This window comes from Trypanosoma equiperdum (genome assembly GCF_001457755.1).
Source record: "Trypanosoma equiperdum strain OVI genome assembly, contig: ctg_678, whole genome shotgun sequence".
Taxonomy (NCBI): domain Eukaryota; phylum Euglenozoa; class Kinetoplastea; order Trypanosomatida; family Trypanosomatidae; genus Trypanosoma; species Trypanosoma equiperdum.
In genome coordinates this window covers 9,411-37,263 of record NW_027124618.1, presented here as the reverse complement: position 1 = coordinate 37,263, position 27,853 = coordinate 9,411, and the positions used below count along the sequence as shown (strand labels likewise).

Genomic DNA, 27,853 nt, shown 5'->3' with positions numbered 1-27,853 from the left:
AAAAAAAAAAAACAGAGTAGGCTGTGATCGCCACGGTGTAAATGGCGTCGGTGTTACAGGAGCAGTGAGGCGAGGGCTTGAGGGGGTTAAGTGCTAAAAATGGAGACCTGCGCAAAATTAGAATTTGAACCCAACGACAAATAAATACAGGCGTCAACTTCAGCCGGCATGTGTACCAAATTCAGCGGAAGCCGAGTAGCATCGGGTGCGAAGAAAAAACAAATATATTTACCCTGGTGCCGGTGTCCTCCTATTCGTCATAAAAAGGGAACACCAACACTACGAGGAACATAAGCACGGTTCTCGGCGAAATTTTTGGGGGCGGAGAAGGGTTACAAAGGATATGCGTGTACCCGACTTCGTGTGGAAGGGGCAGAACCAAGATGAATCACAGCGATTGCAACGAAAATAGAGGTTCACCGGTGTCTTGGCGACAGCAATGCTGCGGTAGTGGTGGCGCTAAAGGGTGACTATAGCGCGATCGTAGTTTGCATTGTGTGATTACGGGCAACAACTAGCCCGAAAGCAGGGCGGTGGAATGACAATGAAGTTAAATGGGTCGTCGGTGGGAAGTTTAACAACCTGGCGTGTAAGAGGGCGCTCTTGGCAAGGACGATGGCGATGTGCAGCAGCTTTAAGCCTGCGCTTGATCCCATAGTGCCGTTGAAAGAATTATTGGCGGTGGCATGGGGTGCCTTGTCCACGGAGGGTAGTTCAACCGAACAGGAACGAGGTGCTATGGGTGAGAAGGCTCATGGATGGAGGGGGGAGGGTTGCAGGAACTGGGGTGCAGTTGAAGCCGGCTACCGTACATGGCTCGGTGGAGTGTGTCGAGTTTGATAAACTTAGCGGGAGCTCGAACCTATTCGCGCTGCAGACGATGCCAGTGTACTTTGGGGCCAGTCGCGTTCCGTGGTGGCTGCTCGATGTTGGGGTCAAGGAGCGGAAGCCGGCGTCGGAGTCCGGCAGTGCAGGGGCTGCGATGTGGCTTGCGTTGGTGAGATTTCCTCTACGAGGTGCATGTCCGATGCCTGCGGCCATAGGGGGATGGGGAGTGAGATGAGAGGAGTGCCCGCCGCGAATTAAAATGTTGGGTGGTAGGTACGGTTTGGTACCACTCGAGCCCGACGGGTTCTAGATTCTGAGGGAGAAACACGGATCGGTAAGCTCGAGGAGGAAGGTGCTCAGTGGCGAGATGGAACTGAAGTTACCTCCAGCACTTTTAGGAAAGAGAAAGAAAGGGTGAGGAGTCGTGGAGAGGCTGGCATCCGCCATCGTTGAGAAATACCCCAACCAAGAAGACGGGTTCGTTGGTCCTCCTGCTCCGCCGAGGTGTGATCTAGTTGACTGCAGTTTAGATAATACCTGATTTCTTAGCTGTGTAGACTGAAATAGCGTCTTTTGTGTCCGTGGAAGCCATATTTTTGTGGCACCTCCATCGGAAGAGAACAGGAACCTGTACGACTACGGTGGGTGAGCCAGCAGGATGATCCAAGGAGAGCTTTGGATCGACCACCAGCACGTGACAGCTGAATGGGGGTGCGGAAGCGGACTTAAGGTTGTTCTACCCGGTTCCATGGTGTGGTGTTGCACTGTGGGCGTTTCTCTAGGGGGTCTGTCTTAAAGGTTTGTGTATTGTTTCTGGGAGATGTGTTCCTGGTTTCGGTGCCCTTGAGAGTGTTTGGTGCTGCCTCTGGAGATTGCTTTTCTCGTTAAATGGCTCGAAACTAGACGAATCAAAGGAGGACAGCTTCCCGCGCCCTTTGCTGAACATCGGTAACTGTATATGTTCCCGGGCTTTCCCCACTACTAACGTATTTTTACGCTGTGATCTGCATTCCCCCTTTAGTGATAATAAATACTCAGCGGGTTTTTTTATTGGCATGTGTGACCGCAGGTAGTGTGTGGACCATGCCGAGGGTCGCTATCGGATCTTCTGACGTCGCGTAGGTTGTACACTTTCTCTTTGTTTCTGTATGTGAAGTGGGATTGCAACTGCTGTGTTGAGAAGTTGGTGCGATATATGTACGTGGTTCGCCGTTTTAACGTTTTTTGTATGATCTGCTGGTCAGTGCGAGAAAGGAGCAAATGTTATTCGAGTCGTTACATATGGTGTTACCTCGTGTTAATGCGAAAGTTTGGACCGCTCGAGGGGGAGAGAAGAGGCGGGGGGGGTAATAATATTCCTTACTGATGTCACCGGTTGACGGGCCCCATCAGTCTTTTCAGCTCTTTATTGCTGCTTTTGCCGGTTATAGCTACTTCGAAAAGCAGACCACCATCCCGAATGAACTTTTTTCTAGTGTAAATATCACATTTTTGCTGGTTTCTGCTTTCGTAAGTGTCATTGAGGAGCGTAAATCTCCCGGTGCATCTACCCCCATCTGTTTTTTGGTCGTATCAAGTGCGGATAAATTGTTGAACTCGCCGCGAAAAAGCATAGGCGTGTGCTAGTGATCATTGGAGTGACAGAAATGACAGTTCGTAGAGACGTTTTACCGGACGTTAGATTCCCGTAGAAGTCCTCAGCGTTTCTGTTTTTTTTTTTAAATAAAGCAAGAGGGAGATCAATGCGTTACGTTACTACCGTGATAGCTGCTAGTGGAAAGTTTGTTTTCTTTCGCTTTTTTTGCCTCGTAGTTTGTATGAATGGTAATTGCGTAATGAAATGATGCCACCTAGATCTGACCGGTGCACGGCGTCTTGTAACCACGAGCCGCGCTGAAGCATGAAAATTGTTGTTATTTTGAGTGATATGTTTAGTGTTTCTTTATGACGATGAAAATTAAATTCATTTTACTATTTTGGAGTGGAAGTCTACACTATCTACCGATCCATCAGTGCGTGTACGTGTGAGATTGTTTGTTAGATCACCCCGCGGATGCGCTGAATACAGACTTTCCGTAGAAATGGCAACCGGACCTGGTTGTACCTATTTCAGCGTTCTTTTCCCACCACAAATGTCTTGTATTTGCTGGGGTATACCAGTTGTTCTTTTGTTTCCCCCCATTTATACGGTATGGGGCTGCATCTGTATTTTGGCCTGTTATTTATGTATTCAAAGCTCACTTCTTACTGTATATCTTTTCCTATTTTCCCCATTGAAGTTCTTTAAGCCTTTGGGATGGTTGGATGAATCGGACAGTTGCAATCTGTGGCCAGAGGTCTCTTGCTCGTTTTAAGTACGCGGCTGTTACGGGGCTTTTGACCTTGAAAGTACCCCAAGGTGCCTTATTTAATATGCTCGTTGCCGCTATTGGTTTCCTTGAAGGGTTTGATGCGCATGGTTTGTCTTTTTCTGTTGATGTCCCTGACGGAGCGTTCTGCAAGACGAGGCCTATTGGTTGTTGTTATACAGAAGTATCGCGTGTTTCCTCACTACCAAAGCTGATGCCGACGGAGCAGACAAGCGCATCCACCAGGAACCGTTATTCGATGAATGCAAAGACATGTGAATCACAACCATCACACAGCGTTGAGAACATTCCATTTCGCGTATTCATCGACGTTGCTGGCGGACCCCTCGCTGGTGAGGAATTTTTGTACGATAAGTTGAAAACTGTGAGCTGCCCGTGCATATCCATGAAGGTGATGGCCGTTTTCTTTGCAGCTGGTGTGACAGCGCCAAAAGAAATTATGTTACCGTTTTTTGATCGCGTTGCCACTCATGACAAAACAACAGCGATGAATCTTGCGTCCTTTCTCGAATACGAAATGAATATATCGAGTTATGTAAGGTTTCTGAAAAGTGGCCAAACTAAGCAACACTATCCAAATCGTTCCAAGCTGGAGGAAATAATGAAATTTGCTGCACGAAGTAATTGTGGTGAAACACAAATTGCTTCCCAAAGAGGTGGGCCAACAAGGAGTAGCCGGTTGCAGCGTACACGCGAAAGGAAGTAGATGCCCTTTCGCACATGTTGCCAATAGTATATGTTTTTTTTTGATGTGTGGACATGCCAAATGCAGGAGCTGAGATCCAGTATTTCTGAATATCATGTTCTGTCTAACTCCGTTCTATTCCTCCCCCTTTTAAAAAAGAAACTAATGTTGAGAATGATGGAGGATTTTTGTAACGCAGACTCGTCATTTTGAGCCTGACATAACTTACTCTTCTCACCCCTTTTTGACGTTCACTTAATTTGAAATGTACATGCTTGGTTGGCAGACAATGATCTTGACGGCCGTGAGCGAACAGAACCTCAGAAACCTTAAGGTAACTCTTGACACATCACGGGCTGTTCTCGTTCAAGGTGAGGTTGGGTGTGGTAAGAGTTTTTTTGTTAAGGCCTTAGCGGAAGAATGTGGTGCGTACAGTACAATGATTCAGATAAACGTCGACGATTCGTTTGATAGCAGGGACTTGCTTGGGAAGTTCTCAGCAACAGATGTGCCCGGAGCGTTCGAATGGGTACCAGGTCCTCTGACTACTGCGGTAGCAAATGGTCTGTGGATTCTAATGGAAGATATCGATCTAGCATCGTTCGATGTTTTTTCAGTTTTACTTTCTCTTCTTGAGGAGTCTACACTATTTTTGCCGGATAAAAATAAACGCATCAATGCCCATCCGAATTTCAGAATTATTGCCACCCAGCAGTTGCGATCTGTTGGTGACACTTTTACGACGCGTAAGAGTAACTCCGTACCCTTTGGTGAACTTTGGGGGGTTACGGTATTAAAAAGTTTGCCCCCTGAGGAGATTTGTGTTGTCGCAACGTCGTTGTACTCCGTTCCGAGAAGCGTAGTTTCTGCACTGACGACCCTTCCGTCTCGTTTGTTTGGCACTTCACTAGTGACCCTTCGGTCGTTACTTAAGTGGTGCAAACGAGTGAGCAGGAGGCTTCCCAACACCAACCTCTCCAACGAATTTATTTCATCCACAATTCGTGAGATGATGTTTCGTGAAGCATACGACTGTATGTTGGCAGGCTTCCCAAAATGTGATGAATTGATCCGCATCATCAATATTATGGCTGAATGTGTAGGTATTTTGCCGAATGTTGCCGATTCGCTTGCTTACCAGAGCAAACCGGAGATGCGATCGGGAGCGGAGTACTTTACCGTTGGTCGAGTTACACTGCCCCTGTATGGTTGCCTGAGTGGCGATCTAAAAACTACTGCGGTATTTGCAGCCACCAAACATTCCATGTCTCTCTTGGAACGGATAGCAGCCGCTGTTGATGCACAGGAGAATGTCCTTTTGACAGGTGAAACTGGAGTTGGAAAAACATTTGTCGTTCAGTATCTTGCCGACAAGGTTGGTCAAAAGCTGATTGTTCACAATCTTGACCAACAAACCGATACAAGTGATTTCATGGGAGGTTGGAAACCACTCGACGTGGGTGTTGCTGTGAGGAACGCGTATCAGGATTTTGTGGATCTTTTTTCGCAATGTTTTAACGCTTCTCGAAATGCAGAATTTCTCAGCGCAGTCCAGATGTCAATGAAAAAGTGCTCGTGGCTCGTCGTCGTCAAACAAATTCTTAAGGGATGCAGCTCGTTTAAGTTGAAGAATATTCAACACCCTTTCTCAACTGAACTCCAGGAGCGATGGCTTAATCTCGAGAATGTAACCCAGGATTTGTTGGCGACACTTCACACCACGAGGAATACATTTGCCTTTCGTTTTGAAGAAGGGTCTTTGACCAGGGCATGGAGAGAGGGTTACTGGATCCTCTTAGATGAGGTGAATCTTGCGTCTACCGAGATACTGGAAAGAGTTTCGGCTGTCTTAGGGGATGTTGATGCGTTATATCTGACAGATAAGGTTGGAAGCGAACCAATTAAGAGGCACAAAAATTTTCACGTTTTTGCAAACATGAACCCCCCTACTGACGTCGGTAAGAAGGATATTCCGCCATCGCTGCGCTCCAAATTTACCGAGATATATGTTAGTGAGCCTTTTGAGCAGGGTGATATTAGCATTGTGGTTAGTGAGTTTATTGGCCACTTGGCAACGGATTGCAAGATTCAAGAGGTGACTTCGTTTTTCCTAGAGTATGTTGGAAAGGCCAAATCGGCTTTATGTTCTTTGGATGGCGGGACGAAGCCACCCACAGTTAGTTTGAGGACTTTGACACGTGCTCTTACTTATGTGCGGAAAGCCACATCGCAGTATGGGTTTGCCCTCGCTTTGTTTGACGGTTTAATGTTGGGATTTGCAACTCCTCTGGAGCGGCAGTTTCACTCTATTGTTGAACAATTAATTAAGAAACATGTATTTGGCAATGGAGAGCCACCGCGACCGACCCTGCCGCGTTGCCCTTCTGGGGGACGTTTTGTGGCGTATGAGCACATTTGGTTACCTGTTGGATCGGAGGAGCCTCGCAAGGATGAGTCCTTTATTTTAACACCTAGTGTTAAAGGGCACTTGTTGAACGTCGCTCGAGCAGTGTTCGCGGATCGGCCGGTACTGTTAGAGGGTCCAACATCATCCGGGAAAAGCTCCATGGTGAAGTACCTTGCCGAGTTTACGGGGCACAAGTTCATCAGAATAAATAACCACGAGAGTACGGAAATTCAGGAATATGTGGGTCACTACATTTCGGATGAACGCGGTAAACTCCGCTTTGTAGACGGTATTTTAGTTGACGCCGTGCGCAATGGGTATTGGATTATGTTAGACGAACTGAATCTTGCCCCCACTGAAGTCCTGGAGGCCCTCAATCGCTTACTTGATGATAACCATGAACTTTTTGTCGCAGACACTCAAGAAACAATAAAACCTCATCCACATCTGCGCATATTTGCCACTCAGAACCCAGCAGGTGTGTACGGGGGCCGCAAGCTCTTATCAAGAGCGTTTCGTAATCGATTTTTGGAAATCACCGTCGATGATATACCCAACACAGAGCTGTGCACCATTCTTTGTCAACGGTACTCTCTTAGTCCGAGTTTTGCCGAAAAAATGGTGGAGGTCATGACCACTCTTCAAATACGACGTCAGGGTTCTCGGGTATTTGCAGGTCGTCACGGTTTCGTGACTCCGCGGGATCTTTTTCGTTGGGCTGAGCGGTGCCCTGGGACATATCAGGAAATGGCAGAACATGGGTTTCTCTTGTTGGTAGAGCGTTGCCGGAAGACTGAGGAGCGCCAGATCGTTAAGGATGTTATTGAGTCGATCACAAAAACTGAGCTCAACGAAGGTGACATTTATTCACCACATCATTGGCCGTACGTTGCCGAACACTACAAGCATGTGGAAAGTCGTGTGGCGGAGGAATTCGGTATCGTGTGGACTGAGTCCATGTTGCGTTTATTTACTGTGGTAGGTATTTGTCTTTTTCACCGAGAACCTGTGTTGTTGGTGGGGGAGACGGGAAGCAGCAAGACAACAGTCTGCCAAGTTTGGGCAGCAATTTTGCAACGTCGGCTTAGTATTGTCAACTGTCATCAGCATAGTGAAGCTGCTGACTTTCTTGGGAGCCTTCGACCTGCTCTTCCAAATCAGCAAAGCAGCGCAATTTTTCAATGGCGAAATGGCCCGCTGGTTGAATGCATGCTAAAAGGAGGGGTATTTGTTTTGGACGAAATCTCCCTTGCTGAGGATAGCGTCCTTGAGAGGTTGAATAGTGTCCTTGAACCGGGTCGAACAGTAACCCTTGCTGAAAAGAGCACAGCAGATGTCATTTTCGCCCATGAGGACTTTCGCATTCTTGCAACAATGAACCCTGGTGGAGATTTTGGAAAGCGCGAGCTGTCGCCCGCTCTTCGAAACAGGTTTACTGAAATTTATGTCAGACCAACAGTGGAGCGTGAAGAGGTGACCCTTATTCTTTCCAAGCGGTTGAATCAAAATCTTTCGCACTGGGCGGCGCATATGGCCTCACTACTGTGTGATGCAGCGAGCGTATGTTCAGTTGCAGGGGTGCCGCAGCACATAAGCATTCGCGACATAATTGGCTGGGTTAGTTTCATGAATGCTGCCGATGGTCATTGTGACGAACGAGTGTCGTTTGTCCATGGTCTTGACGCCGTCATTCTCGACGGTGTCGGTGTGGGCACTGGGCAATCTGACATGGGAACACACGGTTTGCGTGAGGCACTCATAGCGAAAGTGAGGGAAGTTTGTAAAGTGAGCAGTGATTGTCTGCGTGAGCCCTTCTGGGAGCTCTTCGACACACTGGAGGAACCGACGTTACCTCCTGAGATGAAGGGGCGTTTTTTCTTCGGCGCGCCCTCTACCAGTCGAAACCTATCCAAACTCGTTCGCGCGGGCATTATGCGCCGTGCAATTCTGCTGGAAGGAAGCCCTGGTGTTGGTAAGACAAGTATCGTCGAAGCACTGGGGTGTGCCCTGCGGAAACATGTTGTCCGTGTCAACTTGAGCGAGCAAACCGATATAATGGATCTTTTCGGCACGTTTTTACCATGTCCCTCCTCTGGAGACTCCGGCGGTCCGCAATTTTCGTGGTCAGACGGCGTTCTCCTACATGCGCTTAAGAATGGGTGGTGGGTGATCCTGGACGAACTGAATCTCGCAAGTCAATCTGTCCTGGAAGGCCTCAACGCCCTTCTCGATCATCGCTCTACGGTTTTCATTCCGGAGTTGGGTGAGGAGTTTCAGGCTGCAGATGGTTTTCGTGTTTTTGCTTGTCAAAACCCTCTAGCAGAAGGAGGTGGGAGAAAGGGTCTCCCTCGCAGCTTCCTAAACAGGTTCACAAGGGTAAGAATCGAGCCTTTTGACGTTGAAGACCTTATGCGTATTGTTGTTGCCGTCGCTCCTGGTATCGGTGAGGCAACCCTCTGCAAGATGGTGGGCTTCGTAGATGAACTCCACCGAGAGGTGGTCGTTCGCCGTGCGTTTGGTGTTCGCGGGAGTCCTTGGGAGTTCAACTTGCGTGACATCTTACGCTGGGCCAAGTTGATGGAAGCATACGGCGTGATGGACATGCCGTGTGAGTTTGTCGACATGCTCTTCACACAACGTATGCGCACTGACACTGACCGGAAGAGAACAGTTGAGTTGGTTGAGAAGATATTTGGGAGTTCCGCTATGTGTGGCCTCACGTTTCAGGAATCCCACTTTCTCATCGCAAATGATGCAGTGCACTTTGGGTCTCGGTTCCTGACACGCAGAGTGCAGGGATCAAATCCTTTCATTGATACCGCGTACAACTCTTTGATGCTTCTCCCTTCTCAGGCGGGGGTTGTTCGCTCATTGCTTACATGTGCCGAGCAGAATCAACTCTGCATATTGGCGGGCCCGACCGGCGCCGGTAAAACATTTTGCATTCGAGCCGCAGCGGCACTCGCGGGAGCGCGGTTGCTAACCTTCTCTATGAACGCCAGTTGTGACACTGTTGACCTGCTGGGCGGTTTTGATCAGGTGGAGGGTAAACAGGGACAATTCGAGTGGAGCGATTCGTTGATTTTGGAGGCCATGCAAAGTGGTCATTGGCTTGTTCTTGACAACGTTAATTACTGCAATGCCAGCGTGCTGGATCGACTCAACCCACTTGTTGAGCCTAACGGTATGCTTTCTGTGAATGAACAGGGACTTGTTGACGGCCAAGTTCGTGTCGTGCGACCTCACCCGAATTTTCGTCTCTTCATGACCCTCGATCCTAAGTATGGTGAGGTGTCGAGGGCTATGAGAAACCGAGCGGTTGAAATCTATGTCCATCCAGTGGAAATACCTTCACTGGAGAGTCTCGCGATTAGCGGAGCAAGTACGTCATGCCGAAGCGTAGAGCACCTTGAGATGTTAAACCGCTACCACCGTGAGTTTCTGCGCAGTCTGTTCAGCGCTGATTCTGCCTTGCCTATGTCTACTCAGCTTTCAGACGCTCTAGCTTCAGGTACGCCTAACACTTTTACCCTAGTGAAGACTGCTTCAATGCTTTCAGCGGCAAGCAACCTGGAGGACCTCAAGATGTTTATTCGTCACAAATACATTGACAACCGTTGTGGACATTGGAATGTTCGAAAGGATGAGGTGGCCACGAATTTGGATATGCTTGTGGCCGCAGGGGAGTCAGATGCATGCAGGTGTTTTCCCTCCGTAGCAGATCTTCTGAGCGCCCTTTCTGTGACTGGAAGCAGTGAGGGTAGTGGATCGGCCCTAGAAAGCGTAGAAGAAGCGCTAGTACGCATTCGTGTCCTTCGCAGTGGGTTGGCTCTAAGGGCTCAGTTAACCGCCGAGGGAAGTCACCAAAAATGTCATTCTCTATCAGATCTAGTGCTTTATTTTGTGCTTGATCAATGTGCCGACGGTGTTCTGAGCCATATTTTGTTTGAATCCCGGAGACAATTACTTTGTTGGACCATTGGGGATGCTCTGTCTGAACAGGGCATGAATGATGTGCTTTCGCTTATATCTCTGCAGCCCACAACTGATGCCGCTGCCCACCTAGATTCCATCTGGTGCTCCTCCGCACCGGTGTTGGGGCCACACGCGTCGTCACTAAAAGCCCTTCGTGACGCTAACATTTTTATCTCAGACTCGCCGGTGGTCAACAACTCTTTTAACCGAATGCTTTCCGCGATGGGAAAGGTAGTCGAGGTGCTTTCTTCTCCGTCTCTTCAGCAACGGATCTTTCGGCTACTGGGGCCACTGGCGCGTTTGGTATGTTCGTCGTTCCCTCAATATCAAATTAATGTGGACAACTACGTTTCGCTGCTGACGAACGTATTACTTATTCGTTCTGTGATAAAGAAGCAGTTGGGCTCAACCGCCGACATCTTTTTTGGCGCCGTAGATGAATTTTTATCGTCATTGCGCAATTATCTTGGACTTCCATTTCAGCTCGTGTTGGAGGGGTTGAACATTCGAAAACGCATCGTTCGCCCTCATATAACGACAGCGGAAGAGCGAGCGGCGCTGGTTGCATGGAAGGCATCGGCTACCAGCGCGTTACATGAAAAGCACGAATGTTTGCTGAAATCTCTCTGGGACAGTGCAATATTTCGGGCTGAATTCTCACTGGTTCTTCGGGCACAACAGTTGAGGGCGAACTGCTCTGTGCCTGTTGCGAAACGTCTGCAGTGTGAGGTTCTCGAGTTTGTTAATATTTACTGTACGAAGTTGCGCGTTGTACCACAGCTCAATGTGACCCTGTGGCGGGAGGTAACAACCATACCGCTTGTTGTGGAACGTGATGCTGCCGCTCTATCTTCACTGGTGCCCCTACTTACAACTAACTTCTTATCGCGGTACGGGTTGAACGGTGGGCGTCACATTCTTTGTGGGTCTTGGACAAGTCTTGCTAGCGACGCACTTGACTATGCCGCAGAGGTGTCGGTCGCAGCAATCGACTCAAAGAGTAATCCCCATGTGCGTGCTCTTGATAACCTGTTGGAGTTTTGCCGTGTGCTGCCTATGCCGAAGGTGGACCCATTTGAAGAATGGGAGGCAAACTGTCTGACTGATGCTCTATCTCTACTGGAGATGTGCCAAGTCCCGCATCGTGCTCTGAACACGAATGGGTTTTCAGTTCCGGAGGAACCCTCCACTGCCATGTTAGTTCAATTACTAAGCAAACTGCGCACTCTCCTAGCCGAAACTCAAGGAAATCCACTTATTGATGCCTTGCGTCCGGTGCTATCAATGATAGTGCACAGCAATGATTTCACTCCGGATGATTCCCTGCGTCGCATAGCTCTTGTTGGGGTGTTGCGGTGCCGAATGCTCGTTCCAAGAACACCAATTGACCCCATGTACAAGTGGCTAGTAAAGAGAGAAGTCGCAAGGAATGAGCTGGTATATTTCTCGCGCTTAGATGCGGCGTTTAGTTGGTCAGAAGAATTATCAATGAGAGGCAGTTGTAGTCGGCAGAGGTTGCTTCTGCAGGGGTTGCAAGCAGAGGAGGAAGCTCACCTGGCAAGGGCGTTAGAGAAGGTCGTCGTGAGGCCCGACTCGACGGGCGCGAAATTCGCACAACTTGTGGATTTGCTTCATCAGACGTGCAGTTCCATGCTGAGCGATAGTCGGCTGGAGGTGGTGGTCGCGCAGCGAAGGTCAGAAACTGCCGCTGCGCGGAAAGCATGGAGTGAAGTCGTTTATCAGCAGTTCATCGATGTGTTGGATAATTATGGAGGGTACGAAGACGTGACTCTCACCGTCTCGGAACCAGCACTTTCGGCAACGTTGGCTGCATACATCGGCTACTATATGCAAACTCGGCCAGTTCGGAAGTCTATGATTTTTAGCGTGCCAGATGCCGTGCGGATGATGCATTTTCCATCAACCAGTATTAATTCACCGGTATTGCCTTCTTCCGGGTCGCAGTCGTTACAACAACGCCTCGCGTATCTTGATTCTTGCCTGCTGCTCGTTCAGTGCACTCCAGCCCGAGTGATCAAGCGCGACTTTGTTGAAAAGCTTTTCGATTCATACCGCGAGCTGTACCGTGCGGTTGAGGAACTTGAGGCCAAAGAACGTAGCGAGCAGGAGTTATCAGTGCTCTACAAGGAAAAGGCTGTTATTATCGAAGGCGATGATGAAGCGCACATGGGTTTGTTGAAACAACTTTTTCCTAGTTACGAAGAGGAGTTTATTCGTGCCCGCGACGCCGAGGACGATAAGATGGAAGATGCCACAAATGACGAAGTTGATTTAAATCCTGCTCCGAAGCCAGAGGTGTCTGCGTTGTCGACGGGCCGTCATGCCCGCTTAATGTTGTCGGGGCCACAAGGTGCAAAGTACATGCAGCGGCTACTTGACACGCACTATCACTTCTTTGAAAGGCTGCTTGAGCTTAACGACGGTGGTGCTTTCTGCGGCGACAGGCATTTGGAGGCATTCAAAGGCGTTTTTGACGTTGTTTCCAAGGAGCTGCGCGGCTGGGGATGCAGTGGTGTTTATGAGGATGGGTCGCTTGTGCGTGCAGAGGACGAACAAATGATGGCCGGCGGATTCGCCGCCCGGGCAACATTGTTGTCGAAGTGTCTCTTTTCCAGTGAGACACCCCTCAGTGAAGCAAAAGCCATCAAGTTTAATATTTTCACGGACCCCGCACCATCCGAGCTCCGGGCTTTCAATCCTTCCTTACTAAGCCTCATGCAGGCCATCACAGAGCTAAGCGCCGCTTATCCAGACACGCCTTCACTTCGTCGCTGCTCCCGCATTGCCACTTGCTTGGCAGCACTACCGGTGTTAACCACACCGTTGATGAAGGTTATGACGGGGTGTGAAATTCTTCTGAGAGAATGTTACGAATGGGAACGCAATGCCTCCCGTGATACGTCCATAATGGATCATATGACACATCTGTCCACGTTTGTGTTGCGCTGGCGGAGGCTCGAATTGCATTGCTGGGGACAGGTGTTTGCGGCGAAACGAGAAGAGTGGGAACTGAAAGTTGGTAAGGTATGGTTCAGCCTATGTGATCTTACCGGCGTCCAGCAACCAATTCCAATGGAAGAGCTACAGGACCGTTATGCCAAGTTCTTTCACTACTGCATGGACTTCATGTGGGGCGCCCGTTGTGGTGATTTCCATGCCCGCCTGCGGTTGCTGAAGGCTTTTGCGTTTCATCTTGCCGCTGCGGGGAGGCGCTCATCGTTTCCCCTTGCAAACGCCTCGTGTCACCTGACGGATTTCTTTACTCAGTACTCACAGTTAGTGGAGCAGAAGCTGCGGATTGCGCTTTCACCCATCGAGGAGGATATGGAGGAATTTACTCGCATTATGCGCTGGGAGGACTCTACCTATTATGCGGTCCGTGCCACTGCTGAAAAATCTCATCTAAAAATGGGTCGCGGTCTCGCATCACTTGAAGACGTGCTGCGGACGCCCGTGCTGCAGATCATATCGACGGAGGAGCAACGATGTGAGGATGACCAGGCCATGGGGTTCACCCTGGCTTCACTGCAGCTGGAGGAAAAGAACGGGAAGAAAAATAAGAAGCAGGGTGCCCAAGGCGCTGTGGATATAGGTCTGAAGAGATCGCGCATGGGTAGAATAAATGCCAAGGCGAAAACTGCGGTTTCGGGGTGTGAAGCCCCTCCGGGAGGCGAAGATGCTGACTCTGCCGAAGGAAAACTTCCTGGTTACATGTCGGAGGGTGTAGAGTTCCTTAAATTCGCTGCTAACGAAATCATTGAGCGTGTTAACGCTCTGCAGGCGCGCAGTGTTCCACAAAACCAAAAGTTACGCGCCTTGAAGACGCTGTTTACCGTCATGGAAGAGAAGGGTGTGCCGCATACGCACGCTCTGCAGGTTTCCGGTTGGGAGGAGTTGTTTGCTACAAGTAGTGCTCTCCTTCCTTGTCGTAATATTCACAAACACCTTGTCGCTAGCAAGCGGATTGAGGAAGCTGCGCAGGAATATTACCGTGGTGTACGCTGGCTCCAGCGCATGCGCGACGCGGAAAAGCATCCTCACAAAGATCTCAGCGACGCCCAAGTGAAACGCGGAGCGGGTACTGCCGAATCGCTGTTCGCCGTTGCCGTTCAAGAAGCAGAATTGATAGGTAATTTTTGCGAAGTGCGCCAGCAGATTGCTCTACTGCGTGATTTTATCAGCACATGCGAGGACCGCGCGGTGCCAACAGGTGCTGAACAGCTGCACGCTTCAATGGAAATGTGTGTACAACTTCAGAGTTTCGTGTACGATGTTCGTTGGATGTTACAAGAGCATATCTTTGATTTAGAGGGCTCACGTTCCACCATAGACGAGCTGTACTGCTTGACGGAGGAGCTGTGGAAATTATGTTGTACAACTGAAGGCCAGCGGCGCGCGGAAATACCCATTGCAGACGCCATCATGGAGCAATATGGTGCTCTCTACGGTCGTGTCCGTTTAGTGTGTTCACGGCTCTGCAGCACGGGTGTTGGCTGTGTGGATAGTGCATCCTCCAAGTTATGCGAATCACTGGACTTACTAGGTGAGTCCATCAATTGTGCTGTGACGGCATCGATGCCGACCAGGGCAGTGTCTGCCAAGCGAAACCGTACGGAGGTGGGCGCGCAATGGGAAGGAAAAGTCACAGTGATGGTTGAGAGCTTAGAGAGCGCGTTCGCGAAGAATGATGGTCTTACTGACTTTTTTGCATCTTCTCCAGGGCACCAACAGAAGGAGGAAAACTCCACAGGTGGTGGGGGGACAGACCTGGTTTACAGAAGGTACGCTGAAACCGTTGGCAAGCTGCTTGCAGAAGCTCGGACTGCACATTCGTCGCTTCACACACTGCTTCACGACGAAACCCACGACCGTAAAATATCTTCGGCAGCTCGAACTCAACTATTGTCGCGACTTGACGTGTGCGTGGAGCATGTGGATCTCCTTCTTCAGGGGGCTACTCGGGCGTTATTGGCACAGTCTCACCTAACTCTCGTAGTCTCGCGACTGCTGTGTATTCTTTTTCGAAAAGGTTTTTGCAAGTCGGAAGAGGAGGAGGAGGAGGATGGGGACGGTGACGGCGAAAGCGGAGATGGCAATCAACTTGATGGTACGGGTATGGACGACGGCCAAGGTGAGAAAGATGTGACAGACCAGATCGAGAACGAAGACCAACTCATGAGTGCAAAGGACAAGAATGATGAGGAGCAGGAGGAGAAACAACAGGATAAGGGCGACGGGTCTAGTGATGGTGAGGACAACGCTGCTGATGTGGAAACGGATTTCGCTGCTCCAAAGGAACGGCGCGACGATGATGACGAGGAGGACGAGGATGACGGTGATGAGAGCGAGAGAGAAATGGGAAGTGTCGATGGCGAAGAAGTACAGGAGCGGAAACGTATGAAAAAGGAAACGAACGAAGGGAATGATCTGGATAGCGATGATGGAGGTAACGCAGATGATGTTCCGGAGGACGAACTCGCCAACGAAGAGGAGAGCATAGATGGCAATGAGGGTGATCAGGAAACGGCAAACTTCGAAAACCGCGAGGCGGCAATACGTGAGGCCGAAGAGCAGCAGCAAGGTGAGGACCATGATCTTGCAGCTGATGTACTTGAAGGTGGCGAAAATGATAGCCATGACGGAGGGGATGGTGACGGGGAGAGCAATACCTGCAGTGATGAGGGGGAGCGTGAGGGAAGTGAAGGTGATGACGACGACAACGCTGGAGATAGCGACGATGAGGCTCATAACGGGAGCGGTGAGGCTTCCTCGGTTTTATCAGACAATGCACGGGACATAGAGGGCGAAGACAATGGGAAGGACGACAACGAGGGCGAAGGAACATGTGATTCTGGCGATTTTTGTGAAGACAAGGAGGACGACTGGGCTGATGAGAATGTTTACAATGGCGGTCAGCAGGATGAACACGCCGGTGAAGAGGCGACTGAAGAACGAGAGAAGGAGAGTAAAAAGCGTCCTCGTGCCGCACAGCAAGAGGCGGGCACCACGGAGGAGCAACAACCGGGGGAGGAAGAACAACAGGACGAAGCCGGCCGAAACTGGAAGCGGCAAAATCGGGATGAACGAACCCAGCACCGTGATAACGCCGAGCGACACAACACGTCACGTAATCCGTACAGAGCAATAAAGGAAGCCGTCGAGCGCCACCAGCGAAGTGTTCAACAGCTTAACCTTAACAAGCGTGTTGAGGTCAAGAAACATAGGGAAGCTGATAACCAACAACAAAACGAACAACAGAGTAACCGGAAGGAAGTTGTCGACGAATTTGAGTTCGATGAAGAGGGAGAGGAGGAGGGCATGGCCGCAACGGATGAGAAACCAGTTGTTCCTACGGAGGCTACTAACAACCTTCCGGAACAGAGGGAAGTCGCCGACCCCTTCAGCGAAAGTGGTACCTCTGAAGAACTTGACGAAGGTAATGATGAGGACACGCCGCCGCGGCACCGAAAACATGCAGTAGAAGTCAGCGTAGACACGGAAAGTAGTGAAGAAGAGGGTGACGAGGAGGATGCAGAGAAGAAAAAGGCGAGGCGACATGTTAAAGTTGCGTCGAAAATCAGAAATGATAATGAAGAGGAAGAGGACAGTTTCGACGACGACGACAAGACGGCAGATTCAACCGGCGGCGGGGAGTACGACAAGTTGTGCCGTGGAAGAGAACTTTGGCAGGAGCAAACAGCAGCAGTTCACACCCTTTCTCACCAACTCTGTGAGCAGTTACGTCTTATACTTAGTCCGACGGTCGCTGACAAGTTACAAGGTGACTACAAAACCGGTAAGCGGCTCAATATGAAACGCATCATTCCGTATATAGCTTCACAGTTTAAGAAAGATCGAATATGGCTACGCCGCACGAAACCGAATAAACGCAGTTACCAAATCCTTGTTGCCCTTGATGACTCGTTGAGCATGCAATGCAATAATGCCGGAATAATGTCCTGTCGCGCCGTTGCTCTTATCGCCGAGGCCCTTCAGCAGCTTGAAGTAGGTGAACTGGGGATTGCGTGTTTCGGAAAAGAGACGCGCATTGTACACGAGATGCATGAACCCTTCGTAGCCGAGAGCGGTCCGCGTGCATTTAGCGAAATCACTTTTGCGCAGAAATCAACAAACCTTAAATTGCTCCTTGAAACGACGTTGGACTACCTTGATGATGCACGGAGGCGTATGAATGGACAAATTCGCTCCAGCACTCAGCGCCTTCAGCAGATGATGTTCATCATTAGTGATGGGCAAATCACGGAAGATCGTATGGAACTGAGAAAGCTGCTCATGCGTGCAGAAGAAAATCACCAGATGGTTGTCTTTGTCCTTCTGGATGTCAAGGCTTCAGGAGGTGAAAACGATAACAATGGGACCGCGCCACTCGCTCCTATTTCAGCCAAAGAACTCGCGGGGATGACTCCTGCCCAGAGGATGCGTCGACTGAAAGCAGAGCGTGACTCGAGGCTGCAGCGCGTGAAATCAAACTCCGTGCTCGACATGCAGCTTGTGGAATTCAGGGGTGGCAGTGTCGTGCGGCGGTCCTACATGGAAGAATTTCCATTTCCACACTATCTCATCGTGAGGGAACTTGAGACTCTTCCAAGTGCTATTGCAGATGCTCTTCGTCAGTGGTTTGAATTGTTGAATGTGCAGCATTAGCGGTGTGGTTGATAGTGGCCACGGAGACTGGTACTTTTACTGACTCGGTCACTCGGGTAGGGTGACGACGGTCAAGTGGTAGGGAGTACAGAATATGTTGTGGATGCACGACTATATATTTACCTTTTCACGTGTTTTAAGTGGTTTGTGTTTATTATTGAAAGGAAACGTGAGGGCAGAAAGAATAATCGTGCCTAAGTTCATGGATAAAGGCACGGTGCCTTGGTTGAAGTTGTCTGGCATTAAGTAGGGCGAGACGCACGCATTTTCGTTTAAGCGATCAGTTAACTAAAAGAGAGGGATAAAGCGGATAGGGATTCTCAAAGAATAAATGAAACGTTTTTATAAAATCTTAAGAGGGAAGTTGGTGCAGCTGCTCATTTACAGTGTTGCATACGTTTGTACATGCGGTCCATTGCATCTCCGCCCGCTTTTCCTGTGTTTGTTTACGTAAGTTGAGCACGTGCATGTTGTCAAAGCGGCCGGCCAGGGGCCATACGACACGTGATCCTCCCCCTTTTTTTTCTGCATTTCATTATTGCTCTTTCTTTTTTTTGCTGTTTCGTGACTCCTGGTTGAAGCAGTGTCTACAACGCCATAGGGGGGGGGGTGGTGTGCCGAGCTGTTTGTAGGGCGGTTGGAACGTTTGCAATAGGAGATCGGAAGCAGGAGGGTGATAGCAGTTATAGCCTTTACGGACCATCTTAAGTGAGAAATCCAACTTCAATTCTGCATCCGTTCTTTGAGGTACAAAAAACAAAAAGAGTGCGCACGGTGCCTTGGCAGTTGCTGTCGTGCGGTTCATGTCAGGTGTACCTTTTCCTTCACGGGTTATTGGGGATTTGGACTATAGCAACCTTCTCAACATTGGGCAGGAAGAAGCAATTCGGTGCGTATTAAATGCATACCCAAACATCGGGTTAGAAGCCACAAACTTGGGGCGTGCGAGGCGCATAGTGCAGCGCGCTTTGAACGACAACGGAATGGACGGCAACAAAGTAATGCTCGCTTACACCTCCAATCTCATATCTAGTGGCCTTCGGGATACTTTTGCCTGCCTTGCTCGCGAGAATCGTATCGGTGCCGTGGTTACTACAGCTGGTGGTGTTGAGGAGGATGTTATCAAGTGCTTGGGAGACACGTTGGTTGGGGACTTTGCTCTGAATGATCACGCGTTGCGAAACAACGGTTTGAACCGTGTGGGGAACCTTCTTGTGCCCAATGACAATTACCGAAATTTCGAGGATTTTTTTGTTCCTCTCCTTAGAAGACTTCATGAACAGCAACGTGATTCACGATGGACAACTAAGACGACTCCTTCCCAGATCATCGCTGAGATTGGTGCCGCCCTTGAGAGCGTACGACCTAACGACTGCGGTTCGAGTTTAATTTACTGGTGTTATCGCAATGATATCCCCGTGTTTTCTCCTGCCTTTACAGACGGATCAATGGGGGACATGATTTACTTTTATAACTATTCGCGGAAGGGACTTGTTGTTGATCCGGTGCCTGATGTCAGGCGTTTACGGCAGTTGGGATGCAAAAGCACCAATGTCGGGCGGATTACGTGTATTGTGCTTGGGGCCGGGTTGCCGAAGCATCATCTCCTACGAAATGTGCAGGCAGATGCTGTTGTGTATGTTACAACAGGCAGTGATGCAGATGGTTGCGAAAGCTCGTGTAATGTTATGGCTGATCGCGCCAATGGCTTATTGTCACCAAATTGTGATGTGGTGCGTGTGCATGGTGATGCGACCATCATATCCCCACTGCTCCTGTTACGGTCGAGCGACGGAAAAGAAAAAGTTGGTGTGAGGGAGGATGGGAACTAGGCTTTGAATGTGGGTCTTAACTCTTGATGGAAACCTGACAATCATTATTATGTGGTCGTGCAGCACTAGTCATGTGCGGTTCCTGTTCCCATTACATCCGCTGTAGCGCGCTCTTCACACGTCGCATTATTTCACTATGGGGATAAGCTCCAAGGCAGCTAAAAGGCTTAAGGAATTCTCTTTTTTATTAAAAGAAAAATAAAACAAAATTCTTTACACCCTCGAGCGTTTGGATGTGGTTTTATAAGTGTGCTCTTATGCGTCATTTTTTTTTTACTTTATCACTTAATGGATTGTTTCTTGAACGTTTTCTTACTCGTATGGGCTTGTGCCCTTCAATATATATATATATATATATGAAAAGAAGAGGGTAGTTATTTCCCTTGGGTTCAAAGGGAAGCGGTTGTAAGCGAAGCCGATTCGAAAGTCGGGTAAGTCAGGTACCTCATTTTCCCTTTCACAATAAAGTGTGAAGGAAGAGGAGCTAAGGAAATCATGTTGGGGCTGAAGGCGATAGTGTCCTTTGTTGTGTTGTGCTTTGTTTCTGCAGAGTACTGTTGTGGAATTACGCAATCCTACATTCTTCAGCGGAGGATCGATGGGACCAACGATTGGAGAATCGTAAGTACATTCAATATATCGCGTCATTCGGTTGACTCTCTGGTTAAACTGAAGCACAGTTCACCACAAGGAGACAATGATCTAACAGCGGTAGAGAAGGACGCGCTGGTAAAGGCTGAACATGTCTTCTACCGTGTCACCCGTGGAGGTGATGATACGGACGCGGGTGCTGTTGCCGTTGCCTTGTCGCCATGCACTATTGTGCGTGGGTTCGAGGCTTTGGATCCGCGCACGGTCCTCTTACATGAAACTTTGGCTGTGGCCGTAGGTACCAACGTGTCGGTTGTGGGGTTACAAGTGACGAGCACGACTAATGCTTTTCATGCCAAAATGCTTGATGGTGACGAATGCGACCTCACTGTGCTTTTGCTCTTCCCGCAGGTGAAGATGCGCCTCAAGTTGGGTTTACTGGTTGCGAGCGCACCGCTTACCACTCCGAATTACACCGAACTTGCCGAGTACACAAATCACCTTTCCAAGGAGGGTTCCTCTCAAAAGAAAGGAACAAAAAAGAGCAAGAAACGCTCAAGCGATGCGCAAAATCCACTCTCGCAGGAACAGGAGCAGGACGATGCTGAGGATGAGGAGGACAAACGTTCCTTCGTGGAGAGGTACTGGATATACTTCGTAGTGCCATTTGCCGTCTCGTTACTTCAGGGCATTTTCGCGCCTAAGCAGTGATACAGGAGGGCGCGGGGGAGAGAGGGGATTATGTGTGTGCATTTGTGTGGTGCATTGTGCGGCGTTTAATATTCCCGTACTTTTACTTATACGTATAGTCACTCGTGATGGAAAAGAACAGGAAAAGAAGTAAAAAAGGAGGACCAGCAAAACTCACGGCACGTACAAACTCCTGTGGCGGAAAGCAAAAGAAACACATGAGGTAAGGAAAAGAGGAGGTTTCTAATGGGCACGATGGAAGAGGAGATGGGGGGGGGTGTCTCTTCCTTTATGATTTCTCTTTTATGTGTGTGGGAAGCTGCAGAGTGTAGGGCAAGAAGAAATCACCCAATCCAGGAGAAAGTGATACGTCATGTTCTCTTGCTGCAATTATTTAAGGCATTATTGCGGCAACGGGGATCTCGCGTTGAATTGCCCATTTCTTATTTTGGTTCTCGTTCCACGAATTGTTTAGGGACAAACTGGGAGCAGCATTACATCTCATCTTTTCCACGTGGTTAACGTCGTTATTATTATCATGATACATCATGTAAGTGTCCTCTCCTTGAGTTGCGCACAAGGGTATTGGTGGTCATATCTGCGGCGCCTTTTAAAATTTGTCTTTGCTGTTCTTCCTTCCTTAACCCCAAGTGTCGTTAGTGCTGCGCAGCCCTTTATTTTTATTTTTTTGACAATGCGCCGGATGTGTGTGCATTTGTGCAGGGCCGCAGCGGCAGCGGCCAGCGTAGGGAGTTCCAACAAATCTGACCCAATAGAGGAGAAGAAGCAAAAGGCGGATAACATCTTCACCATTCGCCGCTCCCCCGCTAGTTTGTACGAAAGTACGATGCACAGCAACACACTATCGGACCACCCACTGACTCACCGGGCTCGCCGGAATGAACTCGCTTATCGCAAACGTAGATTGACTGAACGTGGAAACTATGAACAGGCTGCTGAAGCTGAAGCTGAGGCCGAGCGACGGGATCGAGAGGGTCGAGGAGGTGCAGAAACACGCGAATATTACAGCGCCATATGTTTTGTAGTGCTCGGATACCTGACAGCTCATGGTGTTGTTTTTAAGAGGTTTTACCCACAAGATTTGCAGTTGAACTACTCGCCTGACCGTGGCTATTCGGATGAAGTTGCTGCAAGGCGGAAGGAACTAGCCGCCATAAACGAAATGGTGGGAGTTTCTGTACTGGAAAGTGTATACAGCAAGGAGAAGGCCAAAATCAAAAGTGAAATTGACGCTTAAGGGGAGGGGGTGGGTGGGTGACAGGGCGGTGCGTTATTGTTTGGAGGGTCGTGTGGTTGTGTATAGTTTTCTCTACTGCTACGCTCGGGTTTTGTTTTTTATTTATTACTTCCCCCCTCTAATTACCCGGTACCGTTATTACTGCATCTACATTAGTCTGTAAAACCGCTTCAGCCGCTTGCTGGCGTTACAATTGTGGTGATTACATTGTTTTATTTTCTATTTTTTTCGTTGTGGATGTGCCGTTGTCTTTCTGTTTGTTGTGTTATGTGCTCATGTTTATTGCCATCATTCTGTCTTACCGCACAGGTGTTAATTTTGATTTTCTACAGTGTGTGTATGCAATTGCTCGAATAGAGATAAGACAAATGGAACCGGTGGACGGGGCCGCAGGAGTTGGAGGAATTTGGACGGCCATTGATGCATTTGTGGCCTGTGGAAGCTCCGAAGCCGGTGTGTTTCTGCGTAATGTACTGCGTGAAGCCGCTCGCTCGTCGGTAATCACCACCACCAGCCCGCCACTTTCCATGTTGGCAGACGCATGCGCGCGGTTTAATACCAACGGAATACCCCTTTCCACATTGCTGCTTGTGGCAATACTTAATCGTATCTTCTGTATGCAGGATGTGGCAGCCGCTCTTGCTCTACCCGTTAATGGTGGCAGATCCTCGATTTCCAACGATCTATTGCCTTTTTACAAAAGCTACCTGGATGCCTCAATTGGACTCCCAGAGAGCGTGAAATCACAGCTATATCTTTGCGTGTCGTCGCTGCTCGTGCTTCAGGTGTCTGGTATGGACGTTGTTGAGGCCCTGCTATCGCAGTTCGGTGGTACTGTGCCGGCAGATGAAGAGGGCTTCCGTTGCTTCATAAAAATTTTCTCCGGTTGTATGATGGTGATAAGCGATCGTCGTATTCCAATGGGTCCGGTGCAGCGCTCAAAGCAGCGGTTGCGTCTTCAGAGGAACATCCATCTCCTCCTCATGTGTGCGCCCTCCAGTACGGAGGAGCTGAAGTGCCTGTGCGTAACTGTGTCCCAAGCTGTAACTTTCCTCTCGGAATGTACCTTACAGGATCCACAGGATACGTCACCACTGTTTTGGAAGCATCTCCCCACCTCGTCCTTTTGGGAAGCTGTCATTCATCACCTGCGACATGGGATAAGCGGGGAGGAGATAATTAGTGCTGCGTGCACGGTCATACGTGCGGTGTCTCACGTTGACGATTCAACTTTTCCAGTGTTGATGTCTGCACTGCTTGCGGTAAGTGGAACTGAGGGCGTAACTGTTCCTGTACTGTACACATGTCGCGTTATCGCCGCTGCGATGGAGTCGTCCGTTGAAACAGTAGTGTTGAATTTCGATCCCGACCACGCGTTATATAGGCAGCTAGCGCACGGCGCGCATGTACTGGAGGGCATACTCGAACAGCAAGTGACACTGCTGGCGAATCGGGTGTCTGCAGTGGCAACTGAAACGGAGGAGATTGTGCTCGTAGTATGTGAAGGACTTCAGGTGATTTCACAAGTCCTCGCGCCTCTCCCCATACCGGAAATGGACCCCACAGATGACCCTAGTGATTATGACATGATTGTGGAAGACATCCGGTACAAGAATGAGCGAAAGGAACATGCGCTTCGTGTACTGCGTGATTTTTTTGAAAGGTGTCACGCCTCCCTGCTGAGGTGGATGAAGCATGTCGATGACCGCGATGTGTGCGATATTGTTGATAATTTATTGTCGAGCGATGTTGATGATTTTTTTGTGCAGTACGATGAGCTCCCCATAGCTCTCTTTGCCACATATGAGCGTTTGTGCAGTTTATTATGGAGGCAACCGTCGTCGCATTGTGTCCCGCAGTGCGCTGAGCTGACTCTTCTCGCGTCAGAGGGGTTTCTTGCGACAAGCGCGTGGGATGTTAGCCTAACTTATCAGTCACTTGTGTTCTCTGGAAGCGACTCAGCGTCGAAGCAACAACGGCTACTGCGAAGTTCACTCCTCGTTCCTGTTGTTGTTCGTCGACACAAGGACAAGTGGAGCGCTGGTGAAACGGCCTCCGTTATTTGTTCACTTGTAGAGCTGCTGCGGTGGGCAGTTACGTGCAAAATCGACGTTAAGTGTGTTGCCTCTATTAGTGAAGGTCTCCGTAACCTACAAACTAGTGCAGAACCAACCCTAATGGAGTCGCTTTGGCTGGGCCTTCATCTTGACTGTGGTGAGGACAAGACGGCTCGTTGGAGTCTCGCGTCTCACCTCGGTTCCTTTTTATCTCCTGGACTCCTACCTGCTCTTTTACCTTTTGATGATTGCACACAGTTAATCTTAATTTCTCATTCGGTTGGTTCCGTTGGCGATGTGTGGCGTGCCATGGGTGTACTGCAACGTGTAGAGCCTGATGTGGCTTACGCTTACATGTCAGCAGACAGAATAGTATCGTGGTTGCATAATTATATTTCCCAGGGGTCCGTAACAACACCCCAAGACCGACAGGTGGTTGCGCAGTACACTGAAACTTTGGGACAATGGTGTGCAGCCAATCCTTCACACTTCCGCGTCGCGTGGAGGTTAAGTAAACCACTGGGCCCTGAAGCGGCAGCGGAAATCTTAGCTGACTCGTTGGAAATGTATTTTATACGTGTAATTAAAGATAAAAGCATGAGCTGGCTCGATGAGGGGGATTACTTTTCGCCATACGTACTCGACACACTCGCACAGAGTGGTCATGCTCCGCGCCTACTGCGCGTTCTGAAGTACGTTATCCGAATACCAGCAACATGCATCAGTACGAGTGATGCACCGTACCGTTTGCAGGCTGTGGTGCGTGGCGGCAACACGCTTTTGAAGGGAGGTCGATGCACTAATGAGAGTTTGCTCGAATTGTTTTATGAAGCAACTGTTGAGTATAGGCGGCTTATACAGAGCCTCGTGGCAGATGTGACGTATGATCTAGATGAGGGAAATAAGAGGGAGGACAATCACGAATGGTTGCTTGCAGAGCTTTCGAAGCTTGGGAGAGTAGCGCAACTTGTGTTTTCCCTCCCAGAGGGTGTCCCGCAGTGGCTGCATGAAGTGCGATGCGCCGTTGACGAGTTCGATGTGAGACGGGTGCTTAAAGGGAATTAAACATATTTATTGTGCCATACCTTTTCCAGCTCAACCCCGTTTCCAACCGGTGCCGCAGGTGATCACATTCAGTACACAAGAAATCACTCTGGAGGGTTTGGCACGCTTTCCGTGCAAATAATGAGTTTTGTTACACATTTAAAAGTTTCTCTGCGTGTGTCGGGTGCCGGTGGTGGAGAGTACTTCCACATCTGTTAATGCCTTCGCTTTGCCTTTACTATATTTATGGCGAGTCCTTTAAATGCGCAGCAGTGTGACCTTTGACCATTTTTTTTGTTTCGTTGTAAGTTCAGATTTGAGGTATTTCCCATTATTGATGGTGCTGTTAAAAGTTTGCTTGTTTTGCCCAATTGTCTTTACCTTTCGCTCCACGACAACTTCACCCTTTAAAACCCCATTTTTTGCATTTTTTCCCCTTACGTTAAGTCTTCATTGAGTGCTGCTTGGACATTCCGTTCCGTCGCAACACCAACCTGGGCGTCCTTCAACAAGGGGAAGAAGAAGACAAGCAAAAAAATAAAAAATAATAATAATAGAAAAGTAGTTAAAGATTTAAAAAAAAAAAGTTGAAGGGGAAAACTTGTCTGGTTTAGCCGCAGGAAGTGGACCATCTCTTTGTTTTTTTGTTGCTTTTTGAAGCAGAAGCGGGCCAGAGCCAGAAAGTATAAATAAGGCGTGAGGGAGGTTACTGGTTTCCGGTTTCCTTCTTCCTTTGAGTTCCTGCACCGCTATTTGTTTGGGTGTGGAGTTATAATACTCAGATACATGATGAGCAATACCACCAGTAGCGGTAAGGGACCCACAACATTCATGTGGAATAGTGTGCCACCCAGCGGCGATATGCCCCTGCACGGGTGCTGCCACTCTCTTGCAAATTACAAGGACGAACAACTTATTTTATTTGGCGGTGGCGCCCTGCACATCATTTTCAATGATGTTTATTGTTTTGATTTGAAGACATCCACATGGTCATACAAGGAAACCACTAATAGCGAGATCGTGGCTCCTCGCATTAGTCATTCTGCTGTAGTGCATGAGGATAAAATGTATGTGTATGGCGGACAGGATTTATACATGCCCACACGATTTGCTGATGTTCTTGTGCTTGACTTAATCACATTCACGTGGTCTCTTATTCAGCAGCAGGCGACGCCCGCGCCCGATGGACCTGGGGACCGGCGACTTCACACTGCGCACATTTACCGTAACTGCATGTATGTACTTATGGGTGAACCGTGTAACATAAGCAATAGCTTCTGGTTTTTAGATCTTACCACGCTTGAGTGGCACCCCGTACACTCGAGTGGTTGGTTTGGTAAGCCTATCCTACCATTGCTGGGCCATAGCGCACAAGTGGAGGGCGATTACCTTTACGTCTTTGGCGGCTACCATGCCGACAGTGCACGACGAAACGGAAGTCCCGTGTACAATAATTCTCTTTTTTCTTACCACTTTCCGTCCAATACATGGCGTGAGGTGGTGCCATCCTCCGGTCCTCGGCCGAGTCCGCGTTATGCATCTGCGATGGCAGTAATTAGGGGTCGCGTGTTCATTTATGGTGGTGATGTAGATGGAGAAGTGTACTTTGACGACTTTTGGTGCATAGATACCAATATTCCCTCTTCGGCGGCCTCTCAGTCGTCTTCGTCGTCGTCATACACAACTTCATTAGTGGCGGCACCGCCAGCAGCATCAAGTCGGTGGATAGATATAACGTTAAGTTGCGGAAGGGGACGTCCAAGTGCGCGCAGTGGCCACGCTTCTGCAGTGGCGCAGGGTTGTTTATTTGTTGTGGGTGGTGAACTTCCAGGCGATAGGGACGTTGTGTATTATTCAAATCGAACATATCGCTACCCCCTCGGCTACCTCACACGATTATCACTCGTAGAACTTTCGTCACTTTGGTTAGCGAAATGCAACCCGGCAAATATTTGGATGTTGGACACTCAAATCCCCCGGCATGTCCGTCAACTGCTGGTGCGCAACTTAAACGCACAAGATCGGGAGAGCACCGATGACATGATGCCGTGCACACGTGTGGTTTGAGACCGGACACGTGGGAATGTGTTTGTGTGTGGTTGTGCTTCAGGATGAAAACACGCCGCAGCGGCAAGGTCAGTGACTTTTTTTCACATTAAAGGAAAATGGGGGGAAGAAAAGCGGTTTGAATAGGAGGAAGTGACATATATTTATATATTCAAGTGAGCGAATGAGTCAATGAACTGTGGTTGTACACGGTTTGGTTGATGGGATTTGGGCAGTTTGTGTTTGGTGGTGATAGCGTGGGGGCGTGGCGATATAAGGCACTCGTGTGGTATTCATTGTGTTTTTTGTCCCAGTCTCCGGTGGAAAAGGTGCACTTTTTCATTCACCTTTTCATATGTTTGTGCTTATATTGTGGGATGGAACA

At 49.1% G+C, this 27,853-nt stretch overlaps 8 protein-coding genes and 2 pseudogenes across 10 annotated transcripts in view; all 10 read left to right on the top strand.

The window, feature by feature from the left end:
- Positions 1 to 754: 754 nt before the first annotated feature.
- TEOVI_000315900 (uncharacterized protein) lies at positions 755 to 1,063 on the top strand (the record flags this gene model as incomplete). The annotated part of the gene is made up of 1 exon (XM_067226115.1): positions 755 to 1,063. One exon carries the CDS (start codon positions 755 to 757, stop codon positions 1,061 to 1,063), a length of 309 nt encoding a protein of 102 aa, XP_067082216.1.
- Positions 1,064 to 3,132: 2,069 nt separating this feature from the next.
- TEOVI_000315800 (uncharacterized protein) lies at positions 3,133 to 3,903 on the top strand (the record flags this gene model as incomplete). Its single annotated transcript, XM_067226114.1, has 1 exon — positions 3,133 to 3,903. One exon carries the CDS (start codon positions 3,133 to 3,135, stop codon positions 3,901 to 3,903), a length of 771 nt encoding a protein of 256 aa, XP_067082215.1.
- Positions 3,904 to 4,171: 268 nt separating this feature from the next.
- Positions 4,172 to 17,950, top strand: TEOVI_000315700 (AAA domain (dynein-related subfamily), putative; the record flags this gene model as incomplete). Its single annotated transcript, XM_067226113.1, has 1 exon — positions 4,172 to 17,950. One exon carries the CDS (start codon positions 4,172 to 4,174, stop codon positions 17,948 to 17,950), a length of 13,779 nt encoding a protein of 4,592 aa, XP_067082214.1.
- Positions 17,951 to 18,753: 803 nt separating this feature from the next.
- On the top strand, positions 18,754 to 19,782 carry TEOVI_000315600 (deoxyhypusine synthase, putative; the record flags this gene model as incomplete). The annotated part of the gene is made up of 1 exon (XM_067226112.1): positions 18,754 to 19,782. One exon carries the CDS (start codon positions 18,754 to 18,756, stop codon positions 19,780 to 19,782), a length of 1,029 nt encoding a protein of 342 aa, XP_067082213.1.
- A 495-nt stretch (positions 19,783 to 20,277) lies between these two features.
- On the top strand, positions 20,278 to 21,084 carry TEOVI_000315500 (uncharacterized protein; the record flags this gene model as incomplete). The annotated part of the gene is made up of 1 exon (XM_067226111.1): positions 20,278 to 21,084. The coding sequence occupies one exon, from the start codon at positions 20,278 to 20,280 to the stop codon at positions 21,082 to 21,084; it is 807 nt and encodes a 268-aa protein (XP_067082212.1).
- Positions 21,085 to 21,309: 225 nt separating this feature from the next.
- TEOVI_000315400 (uncharacterized protein) lies at positions 21,310 to 21,585 on the top strand (the record flags this gene model as incomplete). Its single annotated transcript, XM_067226110.1, has 1 exon — positions 21,310 to 21,585. The coding sequence occupies one exon, from the start codon at positions 21,310 to 21,312 to the stop codon at positions 21,583 to 21,585; it is 276 nt and encodes a 91-aa protein (XP_067082211.1).
- Positions 21,586 to 21,757: 172 nt separating this feature from the next.
- TEOVI_000315300 (uncharacterized protein) lies at positions 21,758 to 22,321 on the top strand (the record flags this gene model as incomplete). The annotated part of the gene is made up of 1 exon (XM_067226109.1): positions 21,758 to 22,321. One exon carries the CDS (start codon positions 21,758 to 21,760, stop codon positions 22,319 to 22,321), a length of 564 nt encoding a protein of 187 aa, XP_067082210.1.
- A 275-nt stretch (positions 22,322 to 22,596) lies between these two features.
- On the top strand, positions 22,597 to 25,158 carry TEOVI_000315200:pseudogene (annotated as a pseudogene). The gene has a single exon. A coding segment is annotated over exon 1 (2,562 nt).
- A 1,050-nt stretch (positions 25,159 to 26,208) lies between these two features.
- TEOVI_000315100 (kelch domain-containing protein) lies at positions 26,209 to 27,489 on the top strand (the record flags this gene model as incomplete). Its single annotated transcript, XM_067226108.1, has 1 exon — positions 26,209 to 27,489. One exon carries the CDS (start codon positions 26,209 to 26,211, stop codon positions 27,487 to 27,489), a length of 1,281 nt encoding a protein of 426 aa, XP_067082209.1.
- Positions 27,490 to 27,689: 200 nt separating this feature from the next.
- The window catches only part of TEOVI_000315000:pseudogene, a 384-nt pseudogene continuing 220 nt past the window's right edge, over positions 27,690 to 27,853 (top strand). The window contains exon 1 of the mRNA in view: positions 27,690 to 27,853. This exon is cut by the window's right edge and continues 16 nt beyond it. Coding sequence covers positions 27,690 to 27,853 — 164 coding nt within the window.